Raw genomic sequence first — 16,442 nt, 5'->3', positions numbered from 1 at the left:
AACCCCCTGGATTACAAAATCCTAACTAGAGAGATGGTCATTTCAACTACTCCTGAGCAGGGTGGGTGGCTCTCCATTTCTCAAACTCGAGTCCTCTACCAGAGGCCTGGGAGCTTGAGGGTTCTTCTTAGGATGTTAGGTGTTCCTAAAATTGCACTTTTCTGGACCGAGATGTCTGATGTTACTTTATCTGTTGCAGCCACTTCTCCAGAGTCGGGATTACTTCACCTTCCAGATAGTCAGAGGGGATCAAACCGGCAACCCACCAGTTACAGGACAAACTCCCTAACTCTTGTGCCACCATCGTTCCATTGTTGTCACCTATGAACATGATGATGTCACATAATTCAAAATGTAGGCCAACACGTGACATACTGGCTTCATCTGCTGACTTGCACCTCCTTCAGAGCAGACCAGGGGTCTCATTTATAAAGCTTGCGTGGCCACTTTGCACACAAAATTTTGGATCTATTGGGAAAAAAAAAAAAAAAAAAAAAAAACTTGACGAGAAAATATGCAGTCCTGATGGCAACTCTGACCCAATGCTCATTTTGGAAACGGGAGAAACTGGTGACGCAGATGGTAACATAGTGAGCTGCAGCCAAACTGCATGAGGATTCCTCTCAGACATTCAGTTATTCATGCTTACGCTAGTGACACATAACACATGTTTTTTTGAGTTCAAAAATATTATTTTTTTAAAAAATGTATCGTCCTTTTAAATATGAAACTTCCCCAACGGATTCCCTCCAGCCCTTTTATTACTGTCCCCTCTTTTTCCACTTGGTCTTTTTTGTTTGTTGTTTGGATCAGCTGCAGTCAAGCTACACAAGTGTTTATTAAGCTTAGAGTGAAGTGCAGTGCAGGAATCTAATTAAAACTAAGTTCTAATTAAAGCATGGATTAAAATCTTTTGTCAGCTGTCTCAATTTGAAAAAGCTGGACCAGACCACAGATTTCAACAAAGTTAAAATTACCATATTTTCCAAGTCTTACACCCAGGTATGTAGCAGTATGAGTCAGATACTGACTTTAAGGTCCCAGGTCAACATTGATATTAGAGGCATCAAGGGACCCACACAACATAAACTTTGTTGACATCCATGATTTCTGCAATGCCTTTGAGAAGTTTATTTTAGAGCACCCATTTTCCTTTGTACTGTCTGACTGTTTTCTGCCTAAAAAAGAAAGGTAACAACTGGTTTCTTATATCTGACTCAAAAGGGACAGGGCAACGAGAGAAGAGGCCAAGCATGGAGCCTTGCAGCATTCTGCATGAGTGGTACTCTTTAATAAAATAAAATCAAAAAGCAGTACTCATTCTTTATTTAAAAAAAGGAGAGTAATAATACTGGCAAGAACTTAAAACTACTTTCACCCCTGGTCTTAACTTTAATCTATTATTATTTGTACATTTGAGGTCTGTCTCATTTGATCCATTCATATGGGTCTATGTGGAAACAAAATAAATTTTACAAGAATAAAGCAGATGGCTGGAATTGACTCAGGAAGGTGGAGTTTTTGTCGTAGCAGACAAAATTTCTGGAGATGAGTGACAATCAGAGTAAATTGTATTTTCGTCCGCAATCTGGAAACAACCACAGAGCCATTTTCATGTTTAGAAAGTGCATTGTTGAGCATAAATGTTGTGACTGGAGATTAAACAGATGTGATTCTCCTCATATTAGGCAGTATTAGGCAGTATTAGGCAGTATTAGGCGATTAGGCGGTTGTGCTGCTCGGATTTGTACCAACCGATTCACTGTACAAACCAGATCTTTCACAGGTAAGAATGAAAGTGACATGGTCTTGTTGTAAATATACACAAAAGCACTTAATTTAATAACCAATAGATTAAAAGAGTGTAAACCATCAAAATTAAGTATAATAAGCTAAAAGGTGTGAGAATTTTATTGCGATAATTAATTTAACCTTTTTATGCAACCGTAGTGAGCTACTGCCATAGAAATTTGTAAATTTCTGTGAAATTGTAAATTTGTAAATTTGTCATTGTACGTGACTGCACCACTTTAAACACTACTGTGCTTCAGCAGCAGTAGTGCTTGCTGTTGTAGTGCTTGCTGTTTTCTTGCACTCAAAGTTTACCAAAAATCTAAAAAATGTCATTTAAACGGCAAAGCAAACTTGCTTTGTTTTACTTTTTACTTATAGTTTTCTTTTTTTTTTTTTTTTTTTTTTTTTTTTATATTAAACTTCAGATCCCTACTCCCCCTCCTTTCCCCCTCCCCCCACTGGCAGAGTGCCTTTCCAATAAAGGAGAAGAGCATCTGCCCAGAGGTGTTAATGACCATGCCCCCCTACCAGCTCAACGGGCCCCGAGGCCCCCCAGCGCACCAGAGGCCCCGTGCAGGGGCGGACACCCGGGCGCGCGCCGGCCCACACCAAAAGCGGCACACCCCCCGGAACAGGAACCCCCGAGGCCCCGCCGGGGCCCGCGCCCGAGGGCGGTGCGCCCCGGGGACCCCAGACCCACCCCGGCCCCACCCAGCGGCAGCACAGCTACCAGGTCAGTAACCCACGTCCGTCAACACGCAGCTCCCAAAGAGCGCCGCAAGCGGCTGCTGTAGGCCACCCGTAGGCCTCCCAAACTCCTCCCAGATGGGGGCAACAGACCCCGGAGCCGGATCCACCAGGCGCCCTACTCCAAGTGCCCCCAGGGCCCCAGGAACCCCTCCATCCAGCCACTGCGCCCTGCAGGAAGCAACCCACCGCCCCCTATTCCACTAAGTGATGGTGTTGATCAGAGGAGCCCAAAGAGACCAATCAGATGTGGAAGCAGATGCTGTCTCTAGATTAATATGATCCAACAAAAGATCTCTATACTGATTGATACTGAGATTTTGTTTACTTTTCCAATTCATGAGGATAGTTTTCTTTGCGATGCATAAAGCAGTAAAAACCATGTAAACTATTTCTTTTTTCAGAGGACTTTCCTCAAAATTACCGAGCAGGCAAACTGATGGGGATGGTGTAATTTTACAGCTCAAGCACCTTGATAAGTCCTTACATATCTGTGTCCAGAACCTCTGGACTGGTGTGCATAACCATAACGCATGAAAATAATTATCAGGATGATTGCCTATGCAGTGTGGGCAGATATTAGATTGTGCCAGACCCATCTTGAATAATCTTTGTCCTGTGTAATGTACTCTGTGAAGGATTTTGTATTGTATTAGTTGTAAGTTGGTGTTTCTAGTCAATTTGAAAGTTCTTAGACATGTCTGAGCCCAGAAATTTTGTTCAAAGGTGCCTGATAAATCTTTTTCCCACTTCATTATAGGAAGAGATATCGAATCATCTATTTTAGTCAGTGTCCTGTATGATTTAGACAGTAGTTTGGGGGGGGTTAAATCTAAGAACTCTATTATATTAGTTGGGACTTGTAAACCACCATTAATATGCTTATATTTATTTTTAATTATAGATTTAAGTTGTTCATATTCCAAGAATTTATTTTTACTAATGCCATATTGCATATTTAGTTTAGCAAAATTGATGAACTCGGTTCCGTCAAGTAGATGTTCCAGATATTTAATACCTTTATTCTTCCAGTATGTAAAGTTTATCATTTTATTATTTTGTAGGATATCAGGGTTATTCCAGATAGGTGTACGACTGCATGGGATAAGGGATGACTTTGTCATTTTGAGGAACTCCCACCATGCTGTCAGAGTAGAACTAATGTTGATATATTTGAAGCATGTATGCCGTTTTATATTTGAGCTTATAAACGGCAGATCTGAAATCATGATATTATTGCACATTTCCTGTTCTATATCTAACCAAGGCTCATCTAAAAGACTATTTTTTATCCATTTAGAGATGTATTGTAGCCTATTTGCTAAGTAATAGTTGTGGAAGTTAGGCAGATCTAATCCTCCCCTGTCTTTAGTCTTCTGTATTGTCTTTAAGCTAATACGTGGGGGTTTATCTTTCCAAAGAAATCTAGAAATGGCAGAGTCTAGAGATTTAAACCAGTCAGATGATGGTTTATTGGGGACCATTGAAAATAAATAATTAATTCTAGGTAGGACCATCATTTTTATTGAAGCTACCCTACCCATAAGTGTGATTGGAAGCGATTTCCATCTTTCAAGGTCCTCTTCTATCCTGTTTAAAAGTGGGGCATGGTTAAGTTTAAGTAAATCTGTTAATTTATTCGACACAGTAATACCTAAATATTTAATATTTCCTGATTGCATTTGTAAATTTAGGGAGTTTTCGAGAGAGCAATTAATTGACAGTACCGTAGATTTAGACCAGTTTAACGAGTAATCTGATACTTTGGAGAAAGATTCTAGTATTCTAATTACTTGTAAAAGAGAATTATTTGAATGCTGGAGGTAAAGTACTACATCATCCGCGTACAGACTAATCTTGTGCTCTATTTTCATGCATTTTATACCTTTTACAGCTTTTGTTTGTCTGATTGTTGCTGCTAGAGGTTCTATAAAGATGGCAAAAAGTGATGGAGAAAGAGGGCATCCTTGCCTGGTGCCCCTCTGTAGACAAAAACTGGAAGATATTTGATTATTTGTCCTGACACAGGCTGTTGGAGAATTGTATAGAATTTTTAACCAGTTTATGAATAAATCGCCAAAACCGAATTTATGAAGAGTAGCGAATAAAAATTTCCAATTTACTCTATCAAATGCTTTTTCTGCGTCTAAAGACAATATATTGGTTTTAATGTTTTTACTGTAGGAATAATCAATTAAATTAAGTAATCGGCGTGTATTTGTGGATGGCTGCCTTCCTCTGATGAAACCAGTTTGATCTGGATGTATTATGAGAGGAGTTACTTTGTCTAATCTTTTTGCTAAAGCTTTACAGATTATCTTAATATCCACATTAATTAAGGATATGGGACGATAACTAGTGGGCAACACAGGATCTTTGTCTGGCTTGAGCAGAAGGCTGATGGTGGCAGAGTTCATATTAGCTGGAAATCTACCTTTTTCCTGTATTTCCTGCAACATTCTGTGGAACGTTGGGGCTAGAATATTCCAGAACTCTTTATAAAACTCAGTGGGGAATCCATCTGGACCTGGAGCCTTTTTATTAGGCATGCTTTTAAGAGCTTCCTGGGTTTCAGCTGTTGTCAGCGGGGAATCCAGTGTCATTCTTTGGTTATCTGATAATTTAGGAAGTGTAATTTTATCCAGAAATTGCTTAATATCCTTCTCTGATGGATTTATCTGTGGTGTGTATAAAGATTTGTAGAAATCGCGGAAGGTATTATTTATACACTCTGGTTCACTTACTGTATTACCAGTTGAATCTGTAACTGCAAATATAGTAGTTTTCTCCTTATTTATTTTAAGCTGATTAGCTAGAAAGCTTCCTGACTTATTGCCATGTTCAAAATTTTCTATTCGGAGTCTTTGTATTAGAAATCTATTTTGCTTTTCAATATAGTGGTTTAGTTCTAATTTTACTTCACGGATTTTACCTAACTTCCCTTCTTCTTGAGATAAATCTAGTAACTTAAGTTTTTCTTCTAATTCCTGAATCTTTTTGTTTTCTTTTTTCTTTTTATGAGATGAGAAAGAAATTATTTTACCTCTCATCACTGCTTTTCCAGCTTCCCACAATATCGATGCCGATGTACCTGGTAGATCATTGTATTCTAAGTATGAAGCCCACTGTTCTTTAATGAATTTTATAAATTCTTCATCTTTAAGCAGTGATGTATTAAATCTCCAGCTTTTGTTTTGTGTGGTTATTTTTTTATTAATTAAGGTGAGAGTAACAGGAGCGTGATCACTGATAGCAATAGGATGAATTACCGTCTCTGAAACGACCGACAGCAGTGAGCTACTTATAAGAAAGTAGTCCAGACGAGAGTACGAATGGTGAACATTTGAGAAAAAAGTGTATTCTTTACTAATAGGATGAAGAGAACGCCATGCATCGCAAAGACCAAAATCACTCATGTATTGTTTGACTACATTTACTGACTGCCAACTACGCTGAGTCCCTGTTTTATTCAACCTGTCTATATCGTTATTTAAACCAAAGTTGAAGTCACCTCCTATAATTAGTGAACAATCCCCGTGTTTTGAAAGTGCAAGGAAGAATTGGTGGAAAAAAGAGGGGTCATCAACATTTGGACCATATATACTGACAATCAGAGCCGGACAGTAACAGAGTACATTTACTTGAGTACAGTACTTAAGTACAATTTTGAGGGATCTGTACTTTACTCGAGTATAATTTTTGGGGAGTACTCATGACTTTACTCAAGTACATCTGAGAGGTAAATATTGTACTCTTTACTCCACTACATTTCTATCCATAACTGTGAGTAAAAAAAAAAAATCTTCTAAAAAAAATAAAATAAAATAAAAAAATCTCAGAAACCTTTAATTTGTTGTTTCCCTCTCAAACGTGATTGGATTGTGCAGGCGGCAAGGCTCCACTGATTGGGACAGCCTATCAGCAATCACATTCAGCTTTCCGCCAAAATCAACTCCATGGTCAGATTTATTAGACAAGAGACGAACAATGGATGAAGACGCAGCAGTTCCATCCCGGGAATGTGTCAACCCGTGGCCCCACCTCGCCCGACTATTTCAATTTTCGGAACAATTGAATGATAGGTTTCGCTTCAAGTGTTTGCTGTGTTTACCCAAACAGAACTTCATCACTGCCTACAAAAATTAAGCCGAGCATTTGGTTTGATGTTCTTTAGTTTGCGGTGTGTTTAACACAGTCAGGTTCAAATGTGGGTGCAAAAAATCCATTCAAACTCTAGCAGAGGTTTGTCAGAGTGTTGCCATTGTGCTACTGCCTTGAGAGAAATGTTAATAAAGCAACATGGTAAAAAGATTAAATGACTTGGTTTTACTTTCAATTACTTTTACATTCTCCAAGGTATTAACATTAACATTTTTCATAACTCAATGTGTAGGACATTTCTTTACATAAATGTAAGCACTGTGGCAGTAGTAATGCAATATTTAGAAAATGTACTCTTGATACTCAAGTACTTTTAAAAACAAGTACTTCAGTACTTTTACTTAAGTAGACATCTGACTGCAGTACTTTTACTTGTACTTGAGTAAAATTTAGCAAGGGGTATCTGTACTTTTACTCAAGTAATGAAGCTGTGTACTCTGTCCGCCTCTGCTGACAATACATAGCTTCTGGTTATGGATAGCTATTTTAATTATTATGTATCTACCTTCAGGATCTATAGTTTTATCTAATATTTTAAAACTAACGCTTTTGTGGATTAAGATTGCTACACCTCTCTGTCTAGAGTTATAGCAGGCCGCAAACACATTAGGGAACTCAGGTGAATTAAGCTCACTTGCATTTGTAGCTGATTTGTGGGTTTCTTGCAATAATACAACATCTGCCTTTAATCTAGTAAGCTGGTTAATGATCTTCATTTTTTTCTCTCTGGTGCCAGCCCCATGCACATTCCATGTCACAAACTTTACATTCGCCATAGATGTGAGTGAGAAGTTAGAAGGTGCATGCCCTTGAGAAAATAGTCATACATAGACCCAGGTAGCATCATATGATGTGCTTGTGATTGACTGATGTTCAGGAAAGAAGCAGACAGATAAGATAGAAATACACAAAAAAATAAAAAAGTGCAAAGAGTAAGAGAGTGTGTAAAGGGATAAACCATAGCCCGTGCCTTCTGTACCCAACCGTGAACACCAACCATACCAACGTGCTCTTTAGCTGTGCGTGTATTTAATTTATCACCGTGTACCGATCTGTGCGTCTTATTTATTTATTTATTTTATTTATTTATTTTAAATCATTGAAACATGCTTTAAGTCCACCTGTGGTGTAACTAATAAAGCCAAGGGGTGATCTTCTGATCCCTGAACAACTGTCCATTAATATAAAGTCTGTCAACCGATATGGTGGCTTTAACGCCGTCCATCATGTATTTCTTCCTGATTGGGAACAGCACTCGCCTGCGATCTAGGATTTCCTTAGGAAACTGATCATTAACACTAAAGTCTGTCCCTCTCAGTTCCCTGCCGCAACTTCTAACGAATTCTTTTTGTTTATAATGCTCAAATTTAGCTATGATCGGGCGAGGACGGGTTTTGTCGGGTTTCTTACCTCTGAGCCGGTGGACTCGATGAAAAGTGATGTTTTTTACCTGATTGTACTGTATTGATTTTAATTGTTGTTTTTTGTTTAATTGTTGTTTTTGTAAAAATTATCAACTTCGAAAGGAAAATTAGAAAGGAACAGAACAATTTCCATTTCAAATATAATGAACATAGATTGTATTCAAATACAATCTGTGTCCTAATATTTATTATGTTTTTTTCTATGCTTGGTGTCTAAGATATAATTAACTTTTTTCCTCTGCTCTTCCTTTTCACTGATTGGTTGAACTAATGATGACTCATATTACTAATGAAAAGGAGCACTCATAATAAAACTTTCTAATTTATCTTACATCATTAGATGTGAGAGTCTTTCTTAGAAAATCTTTGGCTCCAACCCATACATTCTTTATGGGGTCAGTATGAGGTCGGTATGGGGAAGCCAGTCAACCTTTTTAAGGCACTGTTTAATGCTGCTTCTTTGGATTTTACTAAGCATTCCTTTTATTGCGTTGTCAGGTTTTTGTCAGTCTATAAAAAAAAGAAGTATAGAAGAAAGAGTTGATACGGGGCTGCATGATCTGCAGATTAAGGAGATGAGTGGTTTCGAATCTACTTCATCTCATTGTGCGACTATAGTAGATAATGAGCCTCTAGCCTTGCATATAGAAGGGGATGTTCTCATAGGGGGGTTTTTCCCTCTACATTATCAGGCATCTGAGCTTCAGCACAGCTACCAAAGCAAACCCCAGATCACACCATGCAGCGGGTAAGTGTGAGGATATTATTTGATTTATTTACATTTATTCAACTTCTCTCTCAGCTCTACTTTCAGAACAATTCACTTTGCTCACTTGACAATTATTTGACTTTTTAAAAAATTTCAACAGTTTTTTTTTTGTTTTGTTTTTTTGTAGATTTGATCATAGAGCCTTCCGCTGGATGATGACAATGGTGTTTGCTGTTGAGGAAATAAACAACAAATCAAGTCTACTACCGGGTGTTAAACTTGGCTATCGTATTTTGGACAGTTGCGATAATGTCCACAGCAGTCTGCAGGCTCTTTTCTCTTTAGTTAGTTTCCCTGAGTCTGTGGCCAGTCACAAGCAACTGTTTGAAATTAAAAACACCATGAATTTGACAGACAAGAAGGAACAGAAGGGAACAGAAGGGTGGAAGTCAGATGACAGGGCACAAACATTATCAACAACAGTGGCTGAAACTCCGAGATGCCTGTCTGGTTCGTCCATTCCAGCTGTCATTGGTCTTGCATCCTCTTCCCCAACAAGAGCCGTAGCTCATGTTCTTGGTTCTTTCAACATCCCACTGGTAAGAAAGGCAAAAAGAAGGCAACTTTTGCACATATATATTTTGGTGTTTTAAAATTTTTTGCTTTTAAAAAAATCTTTGTCTCATCTCAGGTGAGTTATTTTGCCACTTGCACCTGTCTTAGCGATAAACATGTGTATCCATCATTTTTGCGGACTGTGCCAAGTGATCTTTTTCAAGTTGGAGGTCTGGTACAGCTGGTCACATTCTTTCGATGGCTCTGGGTGGGCACCATAGGGACCACAGTACGATTTAGCTTTTCTTGTAACTCCACATATTTTCATAGAAAGTCTTTAATGTAAATTACTAACCCATCCAATGTCAATTCCAGGATGATTACAGTCAATATGGAATACAAGAATTTTCTAATCACTTTAGAAACAGAGGTGGGTGCGTGGCATTTCACCTCACCATTCCAAAATCACCCACCATGGCTGAGTTTCAGGAAATGGCAGACACACTGCAGATTTCAACTGTACACGTTGTGGTGGTTTTTGCAACAGAGGGACAATTATTGGATCTGTTTCTAGAGGTGAGCATCTCTGTTTATTTGCAGAATAGAGACGTTATGCAGAATTCAGTAGTATATCAAGATATAATAAGAGATCTGAACATTAAAAATATTTCTTTTCTTGCTCACCATTACATTTCTGTACCCATATTTTTCCAGCTTACTCGAAGAAATGTAACAGGGATCCAGTGGGTAGCTAGTGAGGCCTGGGTGACCGCTAGCCTTCTGACATTTCCAAACTTCCACAGCCTTTTAGAGGGAACGCTCGGCTTCTCCTTCCCTGGAGTCAGCATCCCTGGGCTGAAAGAGTTCCTTCTGAATGTCCGCCCCTCGCCCAAACCAGGGATGGAATTCATCAACATGTTCTGGGAAGAGCAGTTTGGTTGTCAGCTCATGTTTGATGGAAATGTAACTGATGAAAATGAGGCAAATACTCTGAATTATATAAGGAGTTCAGACTCTCAAAATATGTCTATTATGACAAAGGAGAGCTCGTTTAAAGGGCCATTTTATGAACAAGTTTATGCTGCTAAAAATCCTGTATGTACAGGTTCAGAAGACCTGAGTCTGACATCAAGCAGCTACAGTGATGTGTCTCAGGTCAGAATATCCTATAATGTGTATAAGGCCGTATTTGCCATCGCTCATGCTCTCCACACCTTACTTAACTGTAGTTCTGCGGGAACTAATGAGGGAGTGTGTGACAAATACAAAGAATTTACCTCGGCGCAGGTATGTGAAACAGTTACTAAGACAAATCAGTGTTCATTTTTTATAGTTTTTGTGTGAAGTTTTTGTCTTCTTCTCGAATAGTTGCTATACCATCTGAAAAAGGGAAATTTCACAAATCAGTTTCAAGAGAGAGTTTACTTTGACACTAATGGAGAGCCAGTCCCTTTATATGACGTCATTAATTGGCAGAAGGACAGCGAGGGGAAAATCAGGTCAGATATTATATTGATGTTGCAGCAGAAATATTATGGAGTCATAGCCAGCTTAGCTCTGACTCCATTATCTGGCCTTTTCTTTTATGTCACTACCCTTTTGACTATCCCTATCTCTGCAGCTCTGCTTCCTGATTCCGAGGCCCGACTGATTTAATTTAGATTTTCTTGTCTTTAACAGATTTGTTAAAGTAGGGGGTTATGATGGTTCAGCTCCACCGGGACAACAGTTGAGGATAAATGATAGCAAAATTATATGGACAGGAGGCCAGTCACAGGTGTGGAAAATGCGATTTTAAACTACCATTTCAAAAACTGCATTCAATAAATTAGCTTTGAACCGTGTAAAGTGGATAAAAGTGTTTTGTGGTCATCCTTTAGGTTCCCGTATCTCAGTGTAGCGCTCCATGTCCCCCTGGCAGCAGACAGGCCAGGCGTCCAGGAAGACCTCAATGTTGCTTTGATTGCTTGCCTTGTGCAGATGGAGAGATTAGCAACCAGACAGGTAACCAATGCTTATTTCTTAATTTGTATAGAGTTAATCTCAAATCTTTTCATACCCCTGGCAGAATTGGATACAAATTAACTTTTTATTCAACCAAGAAGTTTGCTTCTGGTAGGTTTGGTAAATTTAAAATAATAATTTAAACTAATCTGCCAAAGGTATGATTTTTGGACTTTGTGAAACATCACTGGTGCTTGAGAAATGTTCATAAACAGTATTTAAGACTGCAGAATAATATTTTATGTCATTTAATATTTTCTGTTTCCCCAAAGGCTCCACTGAGTGCATTAAATGCCCAGAGTCCTATTGGTCCGACAAAGACAAGGTGAAATGTGTCGCAGGGGTTGAAGAGTTTTTGTCTTTCAGTGAGACCATGGGCATCATCCTTGTTGTTCTGACTTTGCTTGGTGTGATCCTTACGATCATCATTACTGTGATCTTTCATCAATTTCGCACAACGCCCATTGTTAAGGCCAACAACTCGGAAATAAGTTTCTTGCTTCTTGTGTCAATTAAGCTATGTTTTCTTTGTTCCCTGGTATTCATTGGCCAACCCTCAGCATGGACATGTATGCTTCGTCAGGCGGCATTTGGGATTAGCTTTGTTATATGTCTGTCCTGTCTCCTGGTGAAGAGTGTTGTGGTTCTTTTGGCTTTTCGGGCTAATATACCGACCTCCAAGGGTCTGAAGCTGTTTGGTCCATCCCAGCAGAGAACTATGATCTTTTGCACTACAACTCCTCAGGTAAAAATAGATATTAATAATAATAATAATGATAATAATAACTATATATATATATATATATATATATATATATATATATATATATATATATATATATATATATGTCCACGACCCCATGAGGGATTAAGCGGGTCAAATAATGGATGGATGGCTGGATATATATATATATATATATATATATATATATATATATATATATATATATATATATATATATATATATATATATACACATATATATATGTTATGTATTGTTAATGTTAGTATTGTTTTTTTTTCATTTTGTTTTCTTTTTATTGTTCTTATCTTTCAGATTTGTCTGTGTGTTGGCTGGCTGTTGGGTGCACCTCCCTTCCCTATCAGAAATCCTGCATATCAAGCTTCATATGGAAAAGTATGAAAACATGTTTGAAGTTCAGCCTATCAAATTCAGTCATAACAATATTATACAAATAACTGTTTTGTTATAAATATAAAGGTTACTACATTGTATTCCTTGCCCCAATTAGATTGTTTTGGAGTGCAAGGAGCCATGGCCACTTGGATTTTACCTGCTCCTAAGCTACATTGGCCTTCTCGCTTTTGTGTGCCTTCTCCTGGCGTTCCTTGGACGGAAGCTACCAGATAGCTTTAATGAAGCCAAGCTCATCACCTTCAGTATGCTGATCTTCTGGGCTGTGTGGATCTCTTTCATCCCAGCTTATGTTAGTTCACCTGGGAAGTTCTCAGTAGCTGTGGAAATATTTGCAATACTAGCCTCCAGTTTTGGCCTTCTGTTGTGTATATTTGTACCAAAATGTTACATAATTCTACTGCACCCTGAACGGAACATTAGGAAAGGTATGACTGGAAAATATAACAGGTAAACATCATCCTATGTGATTTAGTTGTAAGTCAAGAAAACACAGTTTAATTTTTCTTTGTGAACATATCAAATAATTTCAGTTTTAATGTCAAATTTGTGTGAATATTTAATTTTGATTGAAATAAAAATAAGAAATTTGTCAAAATGGTTTGTTTCATTTTGTTCCAAGGAAAATTTCATCATGAGAATACATGTTGTTTTCTAATTTTAATCCCTTATGGATCGCCAATCAGTTTTCAGTATTTATGATCATTGTCCTCTATGGAACACCCATTGTTCCATAGAGGAACTGTCTAGAGGACTTTGAATTTTGGAAAATTTGGAGTCACTTATTTCTTTAATGCACTAACAGTAAAACTAAAAAGTTTTATATATATATATATATATAATATACAGTCTCATATAAGATATAAGCCAGCCATATATTTTGACGGTCTCATGACCAGTCTATGTCTTCTGTCAAGCAAATTGCTAATAAATTAATAAATCCCTACACATTTCCTTTATGAATTTGTATACTGAACTTTGTCTTTTTTAAGACTCAGATTAAGAGAAAAAGTTTCCTTATTAGAAGAAAAAAAAACATACAGTTCTGATTTAACTTTTCAGACAGGCATTCTGAATCCACAACTGCATCTATTGAGCTCATGTTTAGAAACAATTCAGTAGAACAGCTGAAGCGCTTCAGACACAGATGCCACATGTGCAGAAAAGATAATAGCTGCAGATGTAAAATGTTCGAATAGAAATAGATCCAAATAGCAAGCTTTTTTTTAGCAACTAAAAATATCTGTTGTCCCATTATGGTCTGATTGTGAAACAAAGATGCAAGGGCATAGGTTTGATTTGAACTTTGGTAGGGACACCTACAAACAAACCTTCCCTGGTCTGACGTCATTGGTCCTACGCAATATGCATGCTCCTATTTTTTTTATGCTTGACTTGAGCGTCAGGGCGCATTTCATCTGTCTAAAGAGAAAAGCAGTATTTTTTGCTACATTCATACAAATTTTATAACCACGACACACACTAGATGCTGTTTGTTAATGTTTAAAGCATTACAAGATCTGATGACTGTCAAATTGGGACTTTTTTCCATTTGATCAACCAGTAACAGAGACAGACGGTAAATATGTGCCTATTAAACCAAATATAGTCACAATATGTCTGTTGTCTATCCTGTATTTTCTTCACATTTCTGAAGATATAGAAATGTGCAGAGATAAACCCCACCCTTATTTTTTTATCTAAGATACTCATAAGGTACTGCGTCATAAAACACAGCAAAATTATACATTCAAGGGACTGCAAGTACATTTCATGTATTTACTCTGCACTGCAAGTAGAAGGGTAACTGACACTCACAGCATTTCAAATATTAAATTCAAACAACAAATGTACAACTGGGCTGTAGTTACTCTCTTTAGCCCATTTTATGTAATTTATCTTAACATTCCAAACACATTTCTTACATCATACATCTGAAGTGTAGATAACAGCTTCTCCTTATCTACATCCTCTCAGACAACTAATTATTTCCCTCACAATAGTGAGTTGTCAATGTTTAAATGTGCAGTAACTCTTAATACATAAGGAGCATGGAGGACCCAATACTGTACTTTGAGTAAGATTGGTGACACAAGAACTGAATTGTTACATGTGTGGCTGTCCATTTCATCATTCAAATGAGAACAAATTAATATACTGTTGGTATATACTAGTATGACTATTAAAGAACAGCAGAATAAACTTTAAGATAGGTAAAGGCCTATATTAAATTAATTTTGCGACCACATCGACAGGTTAAATAATTGCTTACAAATTAATGATTTAATATTTTATGGGCTAAGCCTCTGATGATGAGAATGTCTAGCTCTGCCCTTGGTTTGTACTAATTTACTTAATGAACAGTGTGAAAATCTTTGTAAAATGAAAACAATGTAAATAGTGTTCCTCTGTTTTATTTTTCGTTATCCTAATTTTATAAGTAGAAATAGTCAAATAAATAGCAATATTATTTTGTGGAATCCTAATTACGCTATTATAACTAAGCAAAAGTCTAAACAAAAATAGCAATTGTTTAGGTGGCATCTAGTTTTCTTGTACTGTATATTATGTAAATAACACCTGCTATTTATACCTGAACTGCCTCGAAGGGTCGACAAAAAATGAAAGCAACAATTGCAACGAAATATCGGTAAAAGGGAAACCCTCACCTTTTTTTTTCAGGCGGCTGTGGCTAAGAATCTGAATTTGTAATAGCCTTCAGTCTTTGTTTTTCCATTTTTCCAGCAGTCTTTAGATCTCCTGCCTGGCACAGAATATTTAGTTTTATAAAACAGATTAGGTTTTTGTTGATAAAATGTATTATACTTCAGAATTAAACGCTATTTTGAGATGCTAACGTTAGTTACTTACATTTCTCCAGTTCAACAAATCAAAACTCTCTCCTGCTTCTGTTCAGAACTGCGTTCAGCAGATTTCACCTATTATAGTGCAGATAATATTTAGTTTCTTAACTGGGACTAGTTTTGTAGCCAAGTATTAATTGTGGTAACCACAGTATCCTAGTATGAATCAAAACCTAAATCTCGCGCTTCAAGCACACATGCACATGCACGCACACACATGCAATAGAAAACAGCCAATCAGGAAAGGCGGAATTTAAGGCAGCAAAACCAATGAGAGTGGAGTTAAACAGCACACAGCACAGTCCGGTGTGCTGCAGATTTAAAGGGACAGGAAACAAAATGCAGGCAGTGGAGCTGCACTCAGCAGCTTTGAAATGACACCGTGGGAACACCGAGCGCTTCAAACGGAGGCGCTTTGGGTGAACCTGTGCATGTACGCACGTCTGACAGAGACGAACCGACACGCAGGAATACTTTGAATCAGTAATTTTTTAGGGGTGCTAAGCTAAGATTTTGGGGTGCTTGAGCACCCCTAAAAATGTTCTAAATACGCCACTGGTTGGCACCCTCTGAGTCCATTGCAATGGAAAGTGTGTATCACTGTGGAGAATGTTATTCATGTTTCAGCATTTTCCAATTAATATTCAGGGTCAGTTGTTTTTTCTTTTAATTTTATCTGAGGCTGACATTTTGATTTGGGTATTTAAGGTTATGTTGGATTGGGTGTTCCAACATAATTTTATTTTTAGTACACAGATGCTTCTCATAGACTTGGGGCCATAAAGACAATATAAAAAAAATGTCAACTGTTTGTGTTTAAGATGATAAAACAAACAATGTTCCTTGCTTCTAAATAGCTGTGCACTCACCACAGCATTTGAATTCTTTTACAATAGTCTTGGAAATAATGTTGTGCTTTTTAACCAAACCAACCAAGTAGGATGTTTTGGCTTTCACCTCTTGAAGACTTTACTAAATACAATTTAAAAACTGTAAGGGAAACTAAACAGTACAACGTTAAATACAT

The 16,442-nt window shown here is 37.5% G+C and overlaps 1 protein-coding gene across 1 annotated transcript; it reads left to right on the top strand.

Annotated features, from left to right (window-relative positions):
* Positions 1–8,757: 8,757 nt before the first annotated feature.
* Positions 8,758–13,037, top strand: LOC110367513 (extracellular calcium-sensing receptor). Its single transcript, XM_036128898.1, has 11 exons — positions 8,758–8,874; positions 9,023–9,434; positions 9,527–9,679; positions 9,766–9,966; positions 10,105–10,677; positions 10,759–10,889; positions 11,071–11,167; positions 11,271–11,394; positions 11,667–12,139; positions 12,453–12,533; positions 12,649–13,037. Exons 2-11 carry the CDS (start codon positions 9,048–9,050, stop codon positions 13,003–13,005), a joined length of 2,577 nt encoding a protein of 858 aa, XP_035984791.1. The 5' UTR covers positions 8,758–8,874; positions 9,023–9,047; the 3' UTR covers positions 13,006–13,037.
* Positions 13,038–16,442: the final 3,405 nt, after the last annotated feature.

The sequence above is a fragment of the Fundulus heteroclitus genome, unplaced genomic scaffold (assembly GCF_011125445.2).
Source record: "Fundulus heteroclitus isolate FHET01 unplaced genomic scaffold, MU-UCD_Fhet_4.1 scaffold_124, whole genome shotgun sequence".
Lineage (NCBI taxonomy): Eukaryota > Metazoa > Chordata > Actinopteri > Cyprinodontiformes > Fundulidae > Fundulus > Fundulus heteroclitus.
The sequence above is the reverse complement of the archived record's forward strand: the minus strand, read 5'-3'. Positions and strand labels throughout refer to the sequence as shown.